Source organism: Xenopus laevis, chromosome 6L (assembly GCF_017654675.1).
Source record: "Xenopus laevis strain J_2021 chromosome 6L, Xenopus_laevis_v10.1, whole genome shotgun sequence".
Lineage (NCBI taxonomy): Eukaryota > Metazoa > Chordata > Amphibia > Anura > Pipidae > Xenopus > Xenopus laevis.
In genome coordinates this window covers 11018274-11042110 of record NC_054381.1, presented here as the reverse complement: position 1 = coordinate 11042110, position 23837 = coordinate 11018274, and the positions used below count along the sequence as shown (strand labels likewise).

General features: G+C 41.5%; 1 protein-coding gene across 1 annotated transcript in view; it reads left to right on the top strand.

The window, feature by feature from the left end:
- The window catches only part of map3k22.L (mitogen-activated protein kinase kinase kinase 22 L homeolog), a gene marked incomplete at its 5' end in the record, with an annotated part of 99193 nt that extends 77359 nt beyond the window's left edge, over positions 1-21834 (top strand). The window contains 13 exon segments of the mRNA NM_001095819.1: positions 1801-1900; positions 4527-4670; positions 8367-8478; positions 8764-8882; positions 11133-11206; positions 12257-12321; positions 12848-12934; positions 13237-13434; positions 13845-13993; positions 14281-14412; positions 17058-17187; positions 19951-20128; positions 20272-21834. Of these exon segments, the coding sequence (NP_001089288.1) occupies positions 1801-1900; positions 4527-4670; positions 8367-8478; positions 8764-8882; positions 11133-11206; positions 12257-12321; positions 12848-12934; positions 13237-13434; positions 13845-13993; positions 14281-14412; positions 17058-17187; positions 19951-20128; positions 20272-20500 (1717 nt within the window). The 3' untranslated portion in view covers positions 20501-21834.
- Positions 21835-23837: the final 2003 nt, after the last annotated feature.

Genomic DNA, 23837 nt, shown 5'->3' with positions numbered 1-23837 from the left:
CCTACATTCTGGAGTTGACCAGCTGCTACAAACAATATAAAGAGCCTTTAGGGATATTCTAATATTACCCAGGGCACAAATGCTAGAGTACTAAGAGCATTGATCCCCAACAGAGCCGGGCCATGCTGGGCAGGCCCGGCAGTCTCAGCGCCTATTTAGTATGCACGCATGCGCGAAGTTGCGCTCGCTCGCATGCGCGAAGTTGCGCTCGCATGCGCGAATTCACGCATGCGCAGAAGTGCATAAAGTGCGAACAGTCGGCCAGCGAAGGGAACCGGACTTGGGGTAGGCGACAGAGGAGGTACGTGCCTGGCGCCCTCACAGCTTTGCGCCCTGGGCACGTGCCTACTCTGCCTACCCCTAGTTCTGGCCCTGATCCCCAACCAGAGACTTGTGAGCAACACATTGCTCTTCAACCCTTGGATGTCGCTCCCAGTGGCCTTAAAGTATAAATAAACCTTAAAAACAAGTGAATGTAAAATTGATGAGAGTGCTATACTAAGCACTTCTGCAATGTACATTCATTATTTTTTTAATTCCAAGATATTAATGTACATGGTACAGGATACATGTGCTGTTAATGTGAATGAATTTTGTTACAACAGCGCCACCTGCTGGTCAGTTTCCCACCAGTCTGACCACCAAGTAGTCAAGGAAGTTGTCAGGAGAAAGAAAGAGGCTGCTCTGATGTTCTTCTGCTTAGGAAAGATTTGAGAAAGGTTTCTAATTTTATTCCTAAGCAGAAGAACATTAGAGCAGTCTCTTTCTTTCTCCTGACAACTTCCTTGACTACTTGGTGGTCAGACTGGTGGGAAACTGACCAGCAGGTGGCGCTGTTGTAACAAAATCCATTCCTATTTACAGTACATGTATCCCTTAATATCTTGGAATTACAAAAATAAGTAAATAATGAATGTACATTGCAGAAGTGCTTAGAATAGCCCCCTCATCAATATTACATTCATTTATTTTTAGAGTTTACTAATTCTTTAAAGCAGGAGCTTATTTTTGAATTCCAGGCTTGGAGGCAAGTTTTGGTTGTATAAAACCAGGTGTACTGCCAAACAGGGTCTCCTGTAGTCTGCCAGTCCACATAGGGGCTACCAATAACCAATCACATTGCTAATTTTACATTCCCTATTACATTCCCTATTATTAGGCTGTTTGGGCCTCTGTGTACCTAAAATCCCAGTCCAGACCCCTCAAGCCCACTACCCTGTGAGCAGAGATGCAGAAGGTCATGGTGCAAAAAACAACAGATTGCATTTGTTTTTGCACTTTGCACCTTTCCCCAGCACTCAGAAATTGACCCCCTATATCTCCCTCACTGCACCCAAACTATACCCTCTCTATTTATAACAACAGCAGCTCGAGAGTGCTGGGCTTTGTAGTTCAGCAGCAGTTGAACAGGCAGCGGTTACTGATCCTCAGAAGAAGGAGAGAAGAACATAATGGAACGTTTAAACAAAGCGATGATCAGTTCCCCAGGAATGGCCGTGCAGTTGGAATACACGGAGCTGTGTATTATATTTTACATAGTGATCCCACTCTGTGTTGACATTGGCAGGCAAACTCACATTGGCTCTCATGTTTTATTGGTACCAGAAACTAATATACACGGCCATTATTTATAAGCCTTCCTTTGTAAAGACCTCACACATCTGAATGCTGAAATCTTTTCCAGGCTGCCAGAGAAGCATGAGAAAGAGACACCCCTTTATCTACATTACTATGAAGTTCTCTAATTGCTCTATAGAATAAATACCCTATCCCCCCTCTCCTTTTTTTATTTTAATACAGGATTATTGAGTTCCGAAGGCCAATCAAACTGAAGGATGTTCAGCAGAAAGTCACAGATGCCTTTGGACAAACGATGGATTTACATTATACAAATGATGAGGTAATGTAGGGCGGCCAATCACGTTTCCGCGTAGCAGCGCTATTCCGGATTTATCATGGGCTTGTGCGGTAAAAAAATGCACTAAAACAAAGCGAAACTAAAAATACAGGTATGGGTTCTATTATCCAGAATGCTTGAGACTGGGGTTTTTCTGGATAAGAGAAAAATTTAAAATTATTTTATTAAAGGGGTGGTTCACTTTTCAGTTAACTTTTAGTATGTTATAGAATGGCCAATTCTAAACAATGTTTCAGTTAGTCTTCATTTTTTTTTAAAATAATTTATGAATTATATGCTGCCTTCTGACTCTTTCCAACTTTCCAATGGGGATCTAAAAAAACAAATGCTACAAATGTATTGTTATTGCAGTCTCTTATTCACATCAAGGCATGGTTGCTAGGGTAAATCGGACCCTAGCAACCAGACGGCTGAAATTGCAAACTGGAGAGCTGCTAAATAACTCAAAAACCACAAATAATAAAAAATGAAAACCAATTACAAATTGTCTCAGAATATCACTTGCTACGTCATACTAACAGTTAACTCAACCCCTTTAGGGTCAGGGCACACAGGCAGATTCGGAAGATTAGTCGCCCAGCGACAAAATCTCTTCTTCTTTGGGGCGATTTGTTTTCAGAAGTCGCCCGAAGTTGCCTCACTTCGGAAAACTAATCGCTCTGAGTGCCATCCCGCCAGTGATTTGCATTTTAGCCGACGGGGAGGCAGTTCGGGGAGATTAGTCGCCCAAAGAAGAGGAGATTTGTCGCCAGGCAACTAATCTCCCGAATCTGCATGTGTGCCCTGACCCTAAACATGGAGCTTTCTTGATAGCACATTTCCGGATAACGGATCCCATACATGTTCCCTTGTTTTTCACTTTTCATCTGGGCTCTTCAGAGCAACTTCAGGAAGGTTAGAAAGCAATCAATCTGGGTGCCAGGGTGCCCACGCAGTTTGTGCATAAAACAGTTACACCATGAACCTCACTTCCTTAGCGTTGCTTCATGGCTAGACTTTCAGCTGACACGCCTTTCCAGAAGTGCATATACGGAAGTCGGGTTGTGGTGTCATAATCTGAGATTCAGACAGAACCGAAATGGAAACTGAATATATCTACATCTACTCACTCTCACACAATAGAAATATGAGAACGGAACAATGGAAACATTTGGAAAATGTGAATGTGATTTTGAAAGCAATAGAACAGATGAAGAGAAAGTTTCCCATGATTTATATCCACTATACTGTATACTCATATTTAGAAACGTGGTGTAGACCCCCCATATATCATAAAGTGTCACTACAGGTACGGGACCTGTTATTCAGAATGCTCGTGACCGGGGGTTTTCCGGATAATGGATCTTTCCGTAATTCGGATCTTCATACCTTAAAGGGACATATTTATCAAAGGTTGAATTTCCAGTTTATGAGAGTTTCTAAAAACTCCCATCAACTCCCATAAACTCGAAAATTCAAAAAAAACAAACAAAAAACTGACCAATTGAAAATTATTTTAAAAAAATAATATTTTTTTTTTTAATAGTTGGGTGAATAGGATCGACCTGCAAACCCGAATTGAATTTGATTAAAAAATGTACACCAAAAAAATATTCGGATTTGAATTCTTAAATTTCAGAATTCCAATTTTTTTTTTAAACTCAAAGTAAATTTGGACTATTCCTTAGTCGATACACTAAAATAAACTTGAAATTCGAATTTTCATTTCGACCCTTGATAAATCTGCGCCTAAATCTACTAGAAAACCATGTAAACACGAAATAAAGCCAATAGGCTGGTTTTGCTTCCAATAAGGATTAATTATATCTTAGTTGGGATCAAGTACAAGCTACTGCTTTATTATTACAGAGAAAAAGGTAATCATACTGAAAAAATTTGGATTATTTGGATAAAATGAAGTCTATGGGAGAAGGCATTTCCGTAATTCGGAGCTTTGTCAATAACAGGTTTCCGGATAATGGATCCCATACCTGTTCAATGAAGTCATTTGTTTCGATCTTTGTCGCTTCCCTATTCGGAATTCTCCATGCAAAAGTCATTCCAAGACTGATTAAAGGTCACACGCAGCGAGAAAAAAGAAAGCTCATGTTTAGTTCTCCTTTAATGGTTTCTAAAATAAATCACTACAGTAAACGGAATTCATTTGGCCGTTTTATCTAATGGTGACCGGGTGCAGCCCTGGCCTCAGCCCTTATTAGAAGGAATAAGTATATCGCTATTGGAGACGGGGCCCCAAGACTAAACATTATCTCAAGTCAGGAAAGGGCTTTTATTTTTTATTCGCTCCCCACTTGGAAACAGTTCTGTGCTCACACAGCGCCCTCTGCTGGTCTGGGGATATTTATCATCATGTTATTTAGTAATGATTATGTTCAATTTGTCAGAACAATCAGGGGTCTCACATATATTAACAGTGGCTATGTGCCAAGTTTAAACGTTCCATGCAGTTTGTTGTGTTTTTTCCCCACTGATAATGGTCTCACAGGCACGGACGCCATATTGGTTCCCATTAATGTCCCCTCATTCTCTATGGACAAGGCCATTGGCTTCTCTCTGAAACTGGTGAGACTTGAAGGTGAGGTGAAGCTGATCTTTTGTTTATCTCCAGCTCCTGATCCCTCTCGTGTGCCAGGAGGACATGGACAGAGCTTTGGAATACTTGGACGCCTGCCCAGCTCTGAAGAGCCTAAGGATCCTTGTAAAAGCACCAAAGAAAATCATAGTAAGCAGAGCTCCCGAGGCAGCAATGAGGGTAATTACCAGCCTTGTCATTATACACATTCTTATTTCTTTTTGACCATCTTGGGGCTTACTGACACCCACTTATCTTAAGGGTCAGGGCACACAGGCAGATTCGGGGAGATTAGTCGCTGTGTGACAAATCTCCTTTTCTTCAGGGCGACTAATCTCCCCGAACTGCCTCCCCTGCTTTTCCGCTGGCTAGAATGTAAATCGCCGGCGGAATGGCATTTGGAGAGATTCATTTTCCGAAGTCGCCCGAAGCTGCCTCATGAGGAAACTTCGGCAACTTTGGAAAATTAATCACCCCGAAGAAGAAGAGATTTGTCGCCGGGCGACTAAACTCCCGAATCTGCCTGTGTGCCCCGACCCTTAAAGAGTTCAACTGCAGTCCAGTTTTTATCTATTACCTACTAAATAAACTCTCCCAGCTATAAATGTGCTCCCACACTCTATTATATGTTTTAATAGGGATTGAGGAATGAGACAACAGGGATCATTTTCATGGCCCTTACAGCGACACACGGAGCTACAGTACTTGCCTCAAAGACACTATGGGGCAAATTCACTAAAGGGGGAATTTTTGCCAGCAATTGCTTTGCCACACTTCACACTACATTCGCCAGGCCCAAATTCTTTACCACTACGATAATTCAGTAAAATGCGAAGTTGCGTCTCGGCAGCAAATTTTCGCTAGTGTTACTTCAGTGCGAGAATTTTATAGCGAAGTTTCGCTTGCGTTTATTTCTGCCTAGAAAAACGTTGTTAGTTCTCTTACGATAAGTTTCAATTTGAATAGGGTGGGTACTCAAAAGTCATATGGGCGTCTTTATTTGTGATGTTGGTGCAAATTCTTGAAGTGGCGTCTTTTTAATACAAATGGCCAAGGGAGCGGAATAAAGACAAAAGAGATCCTCTAATTTTCTAGACGTGAGCCCACGCTAAAACAAATGTGGCATGCCCCTCAAATGTCTGGAGAAAAAAATGTTAACACAAAAATCTTTAATATTTCGGACTTTTGAAGGCAATCCCACTTTAAAAAACTAAAAGTCACCGCGTTTTTTACAACTTTTATGAGTTTCCGGCATACAGGATATGATGTCACTGACATAAGATTGAGGAAGATGTAGCTTTGTTTTATCAGTTCGTCTGCAGGGTCGGTCTGGGGGGCTTGGGGCCCACCGAGGCTACTGGCCCTGGACCAAAATCTTCTATATTATAGGGTCTCTTAGTAGTACAATGGTTACTCACCACATCAAAGAAGTGGCCCAGGTGCACTGCCCTGGGCCCTCAGCACAAGGGGCAGATAAACCGAAATCTCGAATGGAAGCTGGCACTCAAGGGCAAAAAGTGGCCCTGGGCCCCCCTGTTGCTCTGGCGCTCCGATGCCAGGTGTGTGTTTACTCTAGTGCACACACGCAAAATTTGATTTTACCGCGACAACCGACAAAGCGGGTCGCGCCACTGAGAAGTGGATCTGGGCCACAAGAGCCCAGTCCGACACTGTTCGTCTGGTATGAAGTTGCAAAGTGAAATCTGGCGAAAGAGGTAACGTTCAGTAAAATTCGCATTTATGCAGAATATTGACCATTCGCCAGAGTGAAAAGCAACCTGTCGATAGGGTGCGAACAAATCATAGTGACGGTCTCGTTCGCTAGCTGTTAGTGAATTGGCAATGTCCCTGCAGATGTCTGGCGAATTGTCGCTAACGTCGGCCACTTCGCCCTTTAGTGAATTTGCCCCATGTGTGTTTTAGCAGAGACAATTTTGGGAATTTTGTAGCCATGACAAGTAGCACCAAGTGTCAGCCCTCAGAGCCATGGCTGACAGGGAGATTTATAACCCGCAATAAAAATTCCTGACTGCTGACAACAAATCTTCTCATCTCCAACGGCAATAACTGAAATTGCCAGTGTTAAAACCTACAGAAAGTGGAATAAAGTTTCCTCACGAGACTTCTTCAGGCGACTTTCGGAAGAACAAAGCGACACTATGGTTTTACCACCTGTGATTTCAATTATTGCTGGCGGAGAAACATTTTCGGGAGATTTGTTGCCTGCAGTCATGCATTGTTATCGCAGGTAACAGATATAACTGTCGGCTTTTACCCTAGTTTGTCACCCACAATTAAAAAAAATGCTTGACAGCAGGCAACAAATCTCCCGAAAATGCTTCTCTGTCAGCAGTAACTGAAATAGCTGATGGTAAAACCTACACATGGCGAAGTTGCCCAAACTTTCCACGAGAGGCAACTTCGGAAGAAAGAAGTGACACGTAGGTTTTACCACCAGCGATTTCAGTTACTGCTGACAGAGAAGCATTTTCGGGAGATTTGTTGCTTGCGGTCTGGCATTTTTGTTGCATGCGACAAATCTCCCTGTCTGCCATCACCCCTAGTTCTTATTCAAAGAGCACTTGTTCCAGGGGTCTATTTGTTTAGACATTTTGGTGGCCTAAAATTAATTTTCTGTGGGACCAAGTAATATACAGTATAGTTACGTCACTGAAATTAAAGACCAAAATTAAGATTAAAAATTGAGTACTTTTTCCCTAGTATACAACAAAGAAATATATAAACAAAGAAAAGAAATGAAAGAGAAAAGAAAAAAAAACATTTAAATGTGACAACTATGTTTTTATTATAATTAGATTTGTGTTATATATTTTTTTTTTCTTTATCAATATGTTTTCTTTTTTGTATTATTTTATATAGATTTAAACTGATTGTGTGTTCTGTATGAACAATTTGTATACCACTTATATGTATAAAGATATTCTAAATGGCATTGTCATTCTCACTTTGTTAATTGGATTAGCTTCATATGTAAAGAGACACCTGGGCTGTTAATTGTCTTTCAATTTGAATTGGTTGAGGTATACGATGTTTGTGATTGGTCACAACCCCTTTTAAAGAGATGTCCAGGGGTGTGCTCATTAGCCTATGAGCAAGTGCTCCAGTAGGCACGAAACGCATTAGGCAGTCATCTGTATGGCCTAATAAATTATTTCAATTTTTTATCTTAATTTTGGAGAAAACTCACAACCTTTTGCTCTTTTGGATTTTTGCATCCATGGACTGGGGTGAACTGTGAGTATTTTTTGATACTTCCTTTCTGATTAACAATGGTACAGTTATTGGCACTGTGCACCAATTTCTTTAATATTTTTAGGGATGCACCGAATACAGGGTTCGGTTCGGGTTCGGGATTCGACCTTTTTCAGCAGGATTCGAATTCGGCCGAATCCTTCCCCTTCCCACCCCTAATTTGCATATTCAAATTAGGGTTCGGATTCGGTTCGGTATTCGGCTGAATCTTTCAGGAAGGATTCGGCCGAATCCAAAATAGTGGATTCGGTGCATGCCTAAATATTTTGACATAGTTAAGTCACTGACCTTGTGCCAGATGAAAAATTCACGGGCCCCCCCCAACTTGCACGTCTGAATGGCAGTTAGTAGGCAGCAGGAGGAGGAAAACCCTGCTACAGTCATGGGGGGTCTTTCCATGTTTAGGAGTGCAGAAACCTCCAAATACATTTTAAAGTAGAGGGCAGCTGCAGCAGATTGCTCCTGTTTTTTGCACTTGATAAATTCAATCACGGGAGGATCCGTCCAGTGTGTAAATCTTTACAAATTGGCTTTATTTATATTTGTTGTATTTGGATTTTTTAATACTGCTCTTGTAAAATGAATAATTTTTATGCTTTACAGTATCTGCAGCCCGTGTGCCCCAAACCCCATGATATGAGAATATCCAAGTCTATGGGAGATATTCTGGGTTCCCTGTACAAAGATTCTGGCAAGGCACGGAAATATTCAACAGGTAAGTACTTGGATCTAAGTTGTACATAAAACCCTGAAAGAAATTGCCAGTGTTTGATCTAACCCACAATGTGGCGTTGACCAGAAACACCCTTGTCCCCAGATCTGTCTGTTTCATCATTTCTATAGGTGAAGGAATACGACACCTGTTCCATTACTCACCTGTGTATTTCAGCTGCGCTGCCTGTTGGTGACTGGTGGGATTCAGGCAGTAAATGTGCATGTTTGGACTGAGAACCTTTCTTCAGCATACAAGTGTAAAATAATGAATTTTATTTATCACTAGGTTCCTTGCACACAGGCCGCAGTTCTCCCCCGCCGGGAAGCGTTCCTGATGAACAGCAGCAAATCGCACGGCAGGGATCGTACACTAGTATTAATAGTGAAGGGGAATTCATTCCTGAGGTAAAGCATCTAAGAGTAAATGATGGAAGTAGCCACCTTCATCCCAAAAAAGAATCCAGGGGCTCCCTCTTGTCGCTCATACCCACCGGTGTTTTAACTTGTGCTTGATGTGCAGTGATGATATGGCCATTCATTTTTTATTACTGAGGGTGATGTTAGTACTGTCACAAGTTGGTTTAGAGACTCTAGAGCACCACCAATGTAAACTTTGTCCTGGGTCTTCTTGTTGCTTAACAGAGAACTAAAGCCTAACTAAAGAAGTAGCTAGAAATGTCGTACATGATGTTTTGTGCTTCTGTACCAGCCCAAGGCAACCACAGCCCTTTAGCAGTAAAGATCTGTGTCTCCAAAGATGCCCCAGTAGCTCCCCATCTTCTTTTCTGCTGATTCACTGCACATGCTCTGTGCTGCTGTCACTTACTGAGCTTAGGGAGCCACTCACAATATACAGTACACATAGAATAGAAATGTCACAATATAAGGCTGATTAGTAATTAATACACATAATTACTACATGGCAGCACAGAAACCAGTGCAATTAGCATCAGAATTTAATAATCGGCAAACCTGTAGCATCAGCTTATATCACAGCCAGGGAAGCTCATTTTCTGCTGGATAATTAGTGACGAGCCCTAAGCTTAGCTTCTCAACAGCCAATCAGAGCCCACTGAGCACATTCATTTTTTGGGTTTAGTTCTCCATTAAATGAACGTTTAGTATGATGTAGAGAGTGATATTCTAAGACAATTTGCAATTGGTTTTTATTTTTATTATTTTTGGTTTCTGAGTTATTTAAATTTTTACTTGATGTGCAGACCGGGCCGATACCTGCAGAACCCGCTGGTTAAACCCGACCAATACACACACAGTGAGTCCGGGCCTCAGGCAGGTTCTGGAATATGGTGGAATATGAATAGGAAAGGGCCTGAATAGAAAGCTGAGTAATACAAAACCTTACAGAGCATTTGGAGCACCCCTGTCTTTATAATGAGCCTTTGATCTGCTTTTATTCTGATTAGTGAGTTATAAAATACAGTCCGCCCAGGGGGGAAATTCACTAATGGGCGAAAATTTGCCAGTGATGGCTTTGCTGCCTTCGCCACACTTCGCCAGGTGCAACTTCGCACAGATAATGCTAATTCACTAAGTTCCGAAGTTTCGTCGCCGGCGTGAAACGCTTGCGCAGTTGCGATAGCGTTACTACGGCAAGCATAGCCAAGTTGCGCTAGCGTTAGATAATTTGCATACGGCGGGAAGTTCAATTTCAATGGATGAATACTTTGCAGCAAATACATTAAACACAAGTCCAGGGAACCGTAATAAAAGATAAAAAAGTTGTTATATTGCCCTACACATGAGCCCACTGTATAGTTTAGGTGCCATATGTTAGGAAATGTAGGGGGGAAGGAGGGTACCCAAAAAAATGTACAATCTTTTTCAGCCTATCACCCTGTAAAAAGGAAAAGACGCCAGCATTTTTTGGGACTTAGATAAAATTTCAACTTTTTTTAGACCAAGTCCTATCTACTCTATTGCACTTCGCCTGGTCTGAGGTGACGAAGGCAAGTCTGGTGATAGAGGTGACGTTCAGTAAAAACAAAATTTGCGTAGTAACGCTCTTTCGCCAGAGAGAAAATACGCCTGGTGTTAGTCTATCTCCTTCGCTAGTGTAATTACATGACCATTAGTAAATCAGCAAAGTGCCGAAATGACGTCACGCTGGCAAATTTTAGCCACTTCGCCCTTTAGTAAATTTCCCCCCCAGGTGTCAAACCTCACTAAGCCGTCGCTCCTTGGCCATGGCTATTTTATCAGTGCACAAACACAGTGGGCAAGTTGCTCACACACAAGCGCAAGAGTAAAGTGCAAAGTGCAAATCAATGTGTATTTAAATGTGATTTACAAAGATTCAATTGCACCATACCTGCACACATAGTAGCACATGCTTTTTGTGTGTATTTTAGCACTTGTATTAGTGAATGAGCCCTATAGTGTCCATCTATGGCACAATAACATATCCAATGCTTTTTGTGTCCTCCAGAACATCACTTACTTGTTTGAGTGAAAATGGTTTCCATTGTCTAAAAAATAAAAAGTATCTTTCCAGTGTAAAAGTTATCATCAGTGTTACAGCAAATAAACTTTTCGGGGATGTTTCTGAAGGTCACAGCCACATGAGAAGTTGCAAGAGCACCATTTGGGGTCCAAAGTTCTACATTTATAATAAGTCTAATTTTCTGTTTTCTGCAGGTAATTGACCCTTTCATAAGCCCTAACGAATCCCTCTCCAGCAGCTGCCAGTCATTGGATCGATCCTTGGAAAGGTATGTAGAGCTTGGTAACTCCACCCAGGCTTTTCTCACATTCCACTTGTTTATTTATTCTTATTAGTTAATATAAAGAGTAAAGTAAACTAGAATGGGTCCTTCCAGTTGGATACCCAAAAGCCCACCTTTCAAACAGGGTTGGAAGCAACATACTGATCCCTGAACCTAATGACCTACTTATCTGCCTAAAACATAGACATAGTCATGGGGAACTTTTGGGTTACCCACACCTTTGCAAAATTAATAAATATAAAGGTTCCTCCATACAGGCAGATATTGGCTGCCAATTCTGCCTCCCCTTACTTGCAGCTAATAGACCCATATCTGAATAATGCACAACATGTGAATGTTAAAGGCAAACTAAACTCTTAAAACGAATGTGGCTACAAATGCTGTATTTTTATACTGAACTTACTGCCTCAACCTAAAGGTTCAGCGTTCCCTATAACAGTAATGATTCAGGCTTTTAAAGTTGCAACAGGAGCTCACCATCTTGGATTCTAGTAGGAGTGTCAGTGGCACCGCACATGCTCTGTGTGTTTTGGGCTGCTGTTGAGGAGCTAAGCTTAGGGGTCGTTACAGATCATCAAGCAGAAAATTAGGTGCATCTGTCATAAACACTGATGCTACAGGGATGATTATTCAATTCTTATGCAAATTGCACTGGTTCTGAGCTGCCATGTAATGAGAATCTGAATTAATTACTAATTAGTCTAGAATCTAGAAATATATATATATATATATATATATATATATATATATATATATATATATATATATATATTCTCACAAAGCTGGAGCACTCATGCATGAAAAAACAGCTGCCTGGGTGCAGTATTCCAAGATTATGTAAACCCAAAATACTGTACAAAAACCGCACTCACAGTATATATATATATATATTTGTATACAGAAAAGAAGATGCGGAGCTCCTGGGGCATCTTCAGAGAAGACATAAACAGCCTTAAACATGAGGAGGAGCATTTTTAGACCTGCTCCTTTAAGATTTAGTTCTTCTTTAATCCATTGTCTGATTTTGCCTTTCAGCCCTGCTTTTTCCACTCCAGTCCCAAGAGGAAAAGGCCAACTGAATGACAGTTTGGATTGTTTAGGTAAACAATTGAATTGAGTGCTTCAAATGAGCATAGAAGGGAACTCTATACAACCAGGACTAGCCAGCCATGAGCTATCTGCTATTACTGAACCTTTCTATTGAGCATGTCCATAGAAAGGTTACTTTTGGAAATAGTTCTCATAGGAAGTCCATTGTGTCCTTCAAATGGACACAAAATCACTTCTGTGTATTCAGAACCTCAAGAGATAATTGTTAGTCCTTACAAAAGCTGGATCATCATCATACTCATGATATATTTGTATAGCTGCAAGGTTGGGATAGCCATCTCTAGCTCAGCATCTTCATTGACCTTGCAGCATCCAACGCTTGGGCCTTTCATTAAGTCCCAACATGAATATGGAGCATGTCCATAGAAAGGTTACAATTGGAAATCATAGGAAATCCATTGTGTTCTTCAAATGGAAGGGGTTTTGATTAGGCCCCTTCAAGAATAAGAAGCTCACTTTAGAAGTTGATGTAAGCATGGTCTTCATTATAGTGACATTCTTGATTTTCATTTCTAGATTTTGAAATTCCGTTCTATGAGAGGTTTGGAAAAGGAGGAACCTTTCCCCGGCAATATCACTTTTCCCGAAAAGACTACAACGATGGTGAGATGTTTCAGAGACTGTTGTTCAGAAAGCCTGTTGTAGGATTGGGGCACTGGAAGACGTGGTCCTTGATCAACTTTACCGTAGATACAAGAAGGCCAAATTTCCCAACATGAATATCGCTTGGTTGTTGGCCACATTATAATGTAAATGTTAATGAGTGTTGACTTGCTGCTGGCCTGCATAAAGGGCATATCTCAGGGGTCAGGAAAAATAGAACAGTTGTGTGATATTCTTTTTATAAATTATATCGTATTGTCCTTGGTCTTACCACATTATTGGCTTGGTGTGGTATTGTTCAGGTCGGAGAACTTTCCCTAGAAGTTACATCCCACCAGAGAATATTTTCCCACTCGGCACCAACCACAGAACGAGAAGTATGAATGGGGAGAGTGGGTTAGTCACTATGTCCAGCGATGAGCAAAGGAAGAAGCGGTGGACCAGTTCGGAGAAAGGCTTACCCTTCTTCAGTTCCACATCCCAGGAACAGAACAACAAGTGTAAGTACACGGCTAGACTCCATTCACTGTGGCTATCCCATATTCTATAGTACAATTTACACCGAGGGCAAAGAGTTTACATCCTTTCCATCATCATCTTCTTCTTTTCGTTATGGTAGGACCAAGCTTATCTTGAATTCAGCCTACATGGCAGGGCTACAGAGAGCTCATAGGAGTAACCCCTTTTAAACCAAAGGACAGGCAGAGTAATTGCATTATTCTGGCCAGCCTAAAACCTTCTCCAGCTGTTGAGTTGTAATTCTAGCTTTCATATCCTATATTAATAAGTGGCAGCACAACAGACTGATAACTCTTCAAAGTATTTTATCCATTATTCTAAGATGACTTACAAGAGAAGCAAAGTGAGGGTATTGCACAGATGGCATGTTTTAAGCAACCTTTCCCTATAGCTCCTCAGGCACCTGAAAACTGGAGACTGGGGAAGCTTCTTGGCCGAGGAGCATTTGGGGAGGTCTATCTTTGCTACGATGTGGACACGGGACGAGAACTAGCTGTAAAGCAGGTGCCATTTGATCCAGATAGTCAAGAAACAAGCAAAGTGAGTATGTTGCACGTCTCACGAGATATCTATGTACCAACATCTTGTACCAAGGTTATTTCTAGGGTCCAGTCTATCAGATCATGTTACCTGCATTATATTGGTGGGCAGGGATTATGTCTTAGTTTTGGGTACCTCTGTACTTATACCACTAATCTTGGCTGGTGAGGAACAAGATGATGATCTATGATCTGGATAATCCTCACATTGAATAATGTGTACCGGTAAAATCACTTTTTCATTGTTTGTTTGTTTTTTTCATTTACACAATGTCATTCTGTCTGCAGGAGGTGAATGCATTGGAATGTGAGATTCAGCTGCTAAAGCTTCACCGGCACGATAGGATAGTTCAGTATTATGGCTGCCTGAGGGACCCAACGGAGAAAAAACTGTCCATCTTTGTGGAGTACATGCCAGGGGTTAGTAGCAAATGTTGAATGCCTGTACAGACTATAGGAGCTCATGAAGTACCTAAAGGTTTAATGGGCTTGTATTCTGGGGAAAGAGAAACCCCATTTTTATGAGTTGGCTTCATGTTTTTCTTTAAACAGTGAGTTAGTTATTGACATTAAACTGGAGTATCATTAATTATATCCTACATCTGCAGACCCGTTACATAACATATGGATTTGGCAGCATTCAGGAATTGGAAGCACTATAGTATTCAGAAGTGTAAGCTTGTGACAATGGACAGAAACATGAGCTGAGGGTCCCTGTAATCATTTTCTATCAATGGCTGGGCTGCATTGCCTGGGGACTGACGCTTTTATAATGATTTAAGTATAATCTGTACAATTTGCTGGCTGATTGTTTAGTTAAAGGAGAACTAAATCCTAAAAAGGAATATGGCTAAAAATTGCATATTATATATACTGACCTTATTGCACCAGCCTAAAGTTTCAATAGCAGCAATGACCCAGGACTTCAAACTTGTCACAGGGGGTCACCATCTTGGAAAGTGTCTGTGACACTCACATGCTCAGCGGCTCTGATTGGCTGTTGAGAAGCTAAGCTTAGGGCTCGTCACTAATTATCCAGCAGAAAATGAGCTTCCCTGGCTGTAATATAAGCTGATGCTACAGGTTTGCTGATTATTAAATTCTGATGCTAATTGCACTGGTTTCTGTGCTGCCATGTAGTAATTATCTGTATTAATTACTAATCAGCCTTATATTGTGACATTTCTATTCTATGTGTACTGTATATTGTGAGTGGGTCCCTAAGCTCAGTAAGTGACAGCAGCACAGAGCATGTGCAGTGAATCAGCAGAAAAGAAGATGGGGAGCTACTGGGGCATCTTTGGAGACACAGATCTTTACTGCTAATGGGCTGTGGTTGCCTTGGGCTGGTACAGAAGCACAAAACATCATGTACAACATTTCTAGCTACTTTATTAGTTAAGCGTTAGTTCTCCTTTAATGGCACTGCCAGTGCAGTTTGGTACCAGTCTTAGATAGAGAAACACCATGTCCAGACTCTGCTCGGCTGCTGACGGCTGATCTTTGTGCAGGACAGTCACAGGTTAAACAGTCTGTCTCTGTTTACCTTTTTCCCGTATTTAATGGCTGGTTTGTAAAGGGGTTTCTTTGGGAAATACACTTACAATAAAGTGCTTCTTAATCAGTTTACTCACATATCAAAGTGTTTGGTTAAGGAATAAGTGAGTCAGCTGGAGATACTTTGCTGGTTGGACACTTGATGAAATACTGCAGTTTATTTTTCTATACTAAGTGCCGATCATGTATGTAATGGCTTCATGCTGCGCTATGGATACTGGGCTGCTTTATAAAGGGCTCTACCTTGGTATCAGCGCCGATTACACGCCTTTATGCTGCCTGATTCGGCCTTCCGTTGCCACCCCCATCCCAGGAGGGGGTCAGGGTGCTGCACGACGCTAGTTCAGAGACTGCAATTGCGCTCTCTGCACTAGAAGAGACGAATTTCCGGGTTGAAAACTGGAAATTCGGCTCTTAGTTACCAGGAGCTGCATTTTTGCCGCCCCTGGTAACCAGGGGGGGCGCTGCCGCCTGAGGCGAGTGGATCAACTCGCCTCATTTGTGGAGCGCCCCTGCTTGGTATGTCAAACAAATTTATGGAAAATGTACTTTCTTGTAAGCAGGATTTCTCTTTACTTTATCTTCCAGTTAAAATATACTGATTATGACAGATTCCAACTAATGGCAGCGTTGGCTCCTGACATTTCAAAGAATTGCTGTCAGAACAGAGCACCATCAATGGCGAATCTGTAGAGCACACAAAAGGCCTACTAAAGGCAAAACTGTCAGCTTAAACTCACATGTGTTTAAAGAGATACTGTCATGGGAAAACTTGTTTTTTTTAAAAACACATCAGTTAATAGTGTTGTTCCAGCAGAATTCTACACTAAAATCCATTTTGCAAAAGAGCAAACAGATTTTTTTATATTCAATTTTGAAATCTGACATGGGGCTAGACATATTGTCAATTTCCCAGCTGCCCCCAGTCATGTGACTTGTGCTCTGATAAACTTAAGTCACTCTTTACTGCTGTACTGCAAGTTGGAATGATATCACCCTCCTCCCAGCAGCCTAACAACAGAACAATGGGAAGGTAACCAGATAACAGCTCCCTAACACAAGATAACAGCTCCCTGGTAGATCTAAGAACAACACTGAATAGTAAAAGCCAAGTCCCACTGAGACACATTCAGTAACATTGAGTAGGAGCAATAACAGCCTGCCAGAAAGTAGTGCCATCCTAAAGTGCAGGCACAAGTCACATGACTGGAGACAGCTGGGAAACTGACAATATGTCTAGCCCCATGTCAGATTTCAAATTTCAAATGAAATTAGTTTGCTCTTATGAGAATTGGATTTCAGTGCAGAATTCTGCTGGAGCAGCACTATTAACTGATGCGTTTTGAAAAAAAAAAACATGTTTTCCCATGACAGTATCCCTTTAACTACCCATCCGATCCTACGAACAATCATCAGAATGCAATAGAAATAATAAAATGCCTACAAATATACCCAATGGGACCTTTGTGCCAGCTGCAAATGATAAGTATTTTCCTATTCTGATTTAGGGTTCTATTAAAGACCAGCTGAAAGCCTACGGCGCGCTGACGGAAAATGTCACCCGTCGGTACACGAGACAGATACTGCAGGGGGTGTCCTACTTGCACGGCAATATGATTGTACATAGAGACATTAAAGGTGGGTGTCAGAAATTCACTCGTTTCATTTTTTCCCTTCTCTGCAAATAAGTCTCACTTCTCTCTCTCTCTCCTTTAGTTATTCAGAAAGGTTGGCTGCCAGCAAACACGGAGCTGCAGTCTCTTTTTTTTAAGGTTCACCTTTAAACTAAAATTTGATTTGATAGAGACACTGCTATTCTGAAACCATTTGCAACTGGTCTTCGCTTTTTTTATGGTTTTTAAATGATTTAGCTTTTTGTTCAGCAGTTTGGGATTTCAGCATCTATCTGGTTGCTAGGGTCCAATTTCTCCCTAGCAACAAGGCAGTGGTATGAATGCTGGAAGATGAATAGAAGTGGAACCGAATAGAAACATATGTAATAAAAAGTAACAAGGATATTCAGTGGTGTAACTATAGACGAAGCAGACCCTGCAGTTGCACGGGGGCCTGCGGAACAGGGGGATGGGATCAGGCTGTCAGTGCACATAGAACAGATTTCGGTGCAAAAATGCATAAATTAGCAGTTTGCCTGCCAAAGAGTGGATGGGGACTCATTGGCTTTTTTCTGCCTGCAACATAGAAACACAGAGTGCACCAAAGGCCTACAACTCCACCAACATTCTTTAAATGGAAACTCTATACTCCTTAGAAACCCGTGATCCAGAAAGCTCCGAATTACAAAAAGCCAGTCTCCCATAGACAATAAGCAAATAATTCTAATTTTTAAAACTGATTTTCTTTTTTTCTCTGTTACAATAAAACAGCAGCTTCTACTTGATGGTAACAAAGCTGCACAGATCTATATTCTTTATTCTATTTAACCATTAAATAAACCCAAATCGTTTGATGGTTTTTGGGTTCTGTTAGGTTTAGTTAATGTTTAAAGGGGTTGTTCACCTTTAAATTAACTTTTATTTTTCATGATATTCTGAGACAATTTGCAATTGCTCTTCATTTTTTTTAAAAATGATTTCTGTTTTTTGTCGGGATGTTCCGAATCCAGTATTTGGGATTAGGCCGAATCCCTGAATCCTTGGTGAAAGATTCGGCCGAATACCGAATCGAATCCTAATTTGCATATGTAAATTAGGTGCAGGGAAAAAAAGTGGAAAAAATTCTTCTTTTGTGACAAAAACCACGTGATTTCCCTACCCACCCCTAATTTACATATTCAAATTCGGATTCGGTTCAGCCAGGCACAGGTATTCAGCCAAATCCAAATCCTGCTGAAAAAGCCTGAATCCTGAACCGAATCCTGGATTTGGTGCATCCCTAGTTTTTTTAGTTATTTCGATTTTTATTCAGCAGTTACCCGGTTTGCAAAACGTTCAATCTGGTTTCTAGTGTCCAAATTACCCTAGCAAATATGCACTGATTTGAATAAGAGACTGGAATATGAATAGGAGAGTAATACAAAGCAGCTCTTAATGTGTATTACATATCATGTGTTTTTAGATGGGGGTCAGTGACCCCCATTTGAAAGTTGGAAAGAAAAAATTAAGATGAATTGAAAAATTGCTTAGAATGAGCCATTCTATAACGTACTAAAAGTTAACATAATGTTGAACCCCCCTTTTGATTTTTAGCAGATTTAAGGGATTATGGAAAGACCCCTTATTCGGAAATCCCTGGATCATGAGCATTCTGGATAATAGATCCTATACTTGTATTTGATTATGTTTTCCTTGGTTTGCTGAGATATAAGACATTAAGAAGCCTGAGAAAGTGGAGATTTGCATATCTGGAATATAGAATTTTTAATTGAGCCTGTTTAGCAATTACCGTTCTCTTACATAGGAACTTAGTAAGTTAGGTTGAAAAAAGACACACGTCCATCAAGTTCAACCTTTTAAGTCTGTATATAACCTGCCTAACTGCCAGTTGATCCAGAGGAAGGCAAAAAACATTTAAAGCCTCTCCATTTTGCCTTAGAGGGGGAAAAAATTCCTTCCTGACTCCAAAATGGCAGTCTTGGTTAAACTTTAATAATAGTCATGAATTGAATATGAGGGCATGGAAAGGAATTTCTGAGATGAGGTGTTAAAGGAGAATTTAACCCTAAACTTAAAAAAACCCGCCCTCCCTCCTCCCCCCAGCCTAAGTGTAACCCCGGGCAAATGCCCCTAACGTTTTACTTACCCCCCTCAGATTCAGGCATTGGAGTTCACGGGCCCCATCTTCAGCTGCTTCAGTAATCTTCGGAATGAGACCGGCGCTTCTGCAATTTTCGTGAGTTTTGGCGCATGCGCAGTTGCCGCGAGACAGAAAAGTGCTCCAACTGCACATGCTGCGCCACACTGGTCTCATTCGAAAGATTTCCGAAGAGAAGAAGATGGCGCCTGTGAACTCTGATGCCTGAATCTGCACCGAGGGGTAAGTAAAACATTAGGGGCTTTTGCCCGGGGTAACAGCTGGGCTGTGGGGAGGAGGGAGGGAGTCTATGTAGGGCGGGGGTAGGGTTTTTTAAATTTAGGGTTGAATTCTCCTTTAATGTGTCATTTTAGTGATACAACAATAGCAGCTTTGGGCTGTACTTAAGAGATAGGCTGTAATAAAAAAAAGGAATGGCAGGAACACATCAGGCTCCAGCAGAGAGGACAACACAGGAAGTCTGGACTTGTTAGATAAAATATTGGCTTTGTGAGCTGCTCTTAATGGTGGCTCGTTGCCTGGTTATTTCCTGGATTTACTAAATGTGCTCTCAGCATAACAAAGGAAAGAGACTGGATTATCGTCACTCTCAGATTACACTAAAAAAACCTCTGTGTCCAATGTGTGCAGGTGCCAACATTCTGAGAGACTCAGCTGGGAACGTGAAACTCGGAGACTTCGGGGCCAGCAAACGCATCCAAACCATCTGCATGTCTGGGACCGGCATTAAGTCTGTAACCGGGACTCCATACTGGATGAGTCCGGAGGTGATCAGCGGAGAGGGATACGGGAGAAAAGCGGATGTGTGGTAAGGACTCAGTAGGGATGCTTCTAGAAGAACATGGCAGCAGTATGCAAACACAGCTGCCAACTAAAAAAAAGCCACTATGAAATGAAAAAAGTCAGTGTAGTAAATTGTATTAATGAAATGTTCTTGTTTTACACTCACAGGAGTGTGGCATGCACGGTGGTGGAGATGCTGACTGAAAAACCTCCTTGGTCGGAGTACGAAGCCATGGCTGCCATCTTTAAAATTGCCACTCAGCCCACCAAGCCCCGTCTCCCGGATAACGTTTCCGACGCCTGCAGGGACTTCATGAAGCAGATATTTGTGGAAGAGAAACGTAGGCCGACGGCAGAAGAACTGTTGAGGCACCCGTTTGTCAGCCATAGCCTCTAAGTTCTCTCAGTGAGGAAAAGAACAAAATGGAGATGGTGTGAATGTTTCTATGGAGAACAATAAGGTGTCTTCCTACTGGGGGTTTTCCTGAGGTAACCAAATAGTTCTGCTCTGGTGAGTTGGTAGAGTTTAGTAGGTGGTGAATGTTAAATCAACTGGCAGCCTTGGATCCGCCGATCTATGTGAAGAAGGAGCGCGGGTCTGGTGGCGAATGTTGCTTATGTGGATGCGATGTGAGTGGATGCTGAGCCGGCTTCCAGTTTTACTTACAAAGTGAATGCATTGTGCCAGGTGTTGTAACCTACAAGGATCTCTCATCCGAGATGCTCTGTGTTCCTGTCGGCGGAATCAGACTGTCGGTTGAATCGGACTGTCGGCTGTCCCTGTTGGCTGAATCGGACTGCAAGTGTTCTGGAGGAAAACAAAAGAAAAATTGCAATATAGTATTTCCGAATAATGGTGCATTGTTCTACAGGCTGCCCCCAGCTGCCCCAGACATCAGTTGGAGACTTGCCATGGTTTCTTCACTGGCTTATTTTATATGTGGCTTGAATATAATTCATAGCTCTGTTAAAGGGGAAATTTACATTGAAATTAACGCAGTAAGATCATCTTTTCTGGTAACTGTTGCCAAACAGGTGGATCTTTGCCTAATTTGCACTTCAGGTTGCTGGGTCAAGCTTCCAGGCCAATGATCTGCTCATTGCTCATCAACAGAACCAGTGGCTTATGTCCCCTACCCTCCCTCGGTCTGCTTTCCCCACCAGCCTGTGCCACTGCCTAGGGTCTCTGTGTCCCTGGCAGGTCCTATAGGGGAAAAGGCTCAGGTGCCGTTGCACCCCTGGTAGTTGTGTTAGCAAACGCAAAAATGTAATCCTTATCCAACTGGATTCTAAGCTGCCCGATATCTTTCTAAAAATGGGTCAGGCAAGACCAACACATGGGCCAATAATCTTCTGATTCAATCTGGACCAGCCAGGTCTACAGCTTTTATCAGTTCGTGTATGGCTACCATAAGACAGCCTGCCATTGGCCTTATTTGTGTTTTAAGGAAAGGCAAACATTTCAGGAAAAAAAAGTAATAACGCTGGCCATACATATGCGATTTTTCAGACAGGCCGATCTACATCTGGCCGACTTTTGGCCAGTGAGACACTGGAATATGAATAGGGAGGACCAGAATAGAAAGATGAGTAAGAAAAAGTAGCAATAAAATTAAATGTGTAGCCTTACTGAGTATTTGTTTTTAGGTGGGGTCAGTGACCCCCTTTTGGAAGCTGGAAAGAGTCAGAAGAAGGCAAACAATTCATAAACTATAAAAAAAAAAAAAAAAAAATAATGAAGCCCAATTGTAAAGTAGTAAATAATTCAAAAACTATGAAAATTAATTTGTCGGCAGCTTATCTCTCCCCTGTATGGGGGGCCTTTCGAGACCAACTGCAAATTGCTGAAAAATCAATCTGTGAACATCCCATTTAAAGTAAATTTCAAGGTGAACTGTCACTTTATCTAAGTTTCTGTAGTCTTCTGGATCACTACACCTTGCTGCATCACTAGTGCAGGTGAATGGTTTCTTTTCTTGGCACCACTTAGCAATTGTACATGAGCCCTATGTTGTGTATGTCCTTTAACATATCCGCAAACATACCAATGATTTATGTGAATATCCCTAATTTTTAAGTCACATATTTGAAATATTTTTCCCAAGGGAATAATTGTCCTGCCCTAAAACCAACCCTTCCTATAGCATTCTGGGTGATTGTTACTCTCTGTTAATGAGACTTTGGGGTATAAAGAGTGAAGTTAGAGGTGGCCACAGTCCTCTAGAGTAAAATTCTGCCACTCTCGATTCATTTCTATGGGATTTTGAAAGGTGTATTTATTAAAGGATGAACTTTCACTTTCACCCATTGATAAATACTCTTTTAAAAATCCCATAGAAATGAATGGAGAGTGGCGGAATTTTACTCTAGAGGACTGTGGCCACCTCTAACTTCACTCTTCTATTCTTATCCTATGTCTGCTGCATCCAATCTATAAACTGTCTGTCCAACTTTAGACAACAGATATTCATATATAACAGAATTCATCCCCAAATGCAAGGCACTGAAGGCAAAGTATAACAAATCCAGCCCATTAGGACTGCCATGTATACTGATTTGTATAGGATACCACTGAGCTCTACATTTATATAATGGGTCAGCACCCCAGTATCCCTAGTTTTTCTGCTTTAAGAAGATTGTGTTACAAATGATATATTTTATATTAAGTACTTGGTTGCATGAATGAATCCTGTGGAGTATTTAAGCTCATTCTGTTTATATGCTCTTCTGATATGCATGTTAAATGGATGATGTTTTTACATTTGAAATCAACCAAGTACAGGGGTGTATATATTATATAAGCACCCATGCATAGGGGGCAGCCCTCAGGGGACTATATGATAAATGTTCAGATAATAAACCCCGGCCCACTAGCAAATACTTGTGGCTAAATCCATCAGTGGCGCTTAGGGGGTGCCTTGTTCCTCCCCAATCAGCGTATGTGCTGGACAGCAGGACTGTTTGCATATGAGCCAATCAGAGGGAATGGTTGAGGTCCATCTCCTAGGGCACCTAAATACAGCCCAGACCTGATTAAAGGGGTTGTTCACCTTTAAATTATCTTTTAGTATGACGTAGAGCAGGGGTCCCCAACCTTTTTCACCCGTGAGCAACATTCAGATTTAAAAAGAGTTCGGGAGCAACACGAGCATGGAAAATGTTCCTGGGTGGTGCCAAATAAGGGCTGTGATTGGCTATTGATAGTCCCTATGAGGATTGGCAGCCTACAGGAGACTCTGTTTGGCAGTACATCTGGTTTTCATACAACCAAAACTTGCTTCCAAGCCTGGAATTCAAAAATAAGCTCCTGCTTTGAGGCCACTGGGAGCAACATCCAAGAGGTTGGAGAGTAACATGTTGCTCACGAGCTACTGGTTGGGGATCACTGACGTAGAGAGTGATATTCTGAGACAATTTGCAATTGGTTTTATTATTTGTGGTTTTTGAGTTATTTAGCTTTTTATTCAGCAGCCCTCCAGTTTGCCATCTTTCCAACTTTTAAACGAGGGTCACTGACTCCATCTAAAAAACAAATTCTCTGTAAAGCTACACATTTATTGTTATCGCTACTGTTTATGACTCATCGTTCTATTCAGGCCTCTCCTATTCATATGCCAGTCTCTTATTCAAATCAGTGCATGGTTGCTAGGGTAATTTGAACCCTAGCAACCAGATGGCTGGAACTACAAACTGGAGAGCTGCTGGATAAAAAGCTAAATAACACAAAAACCACA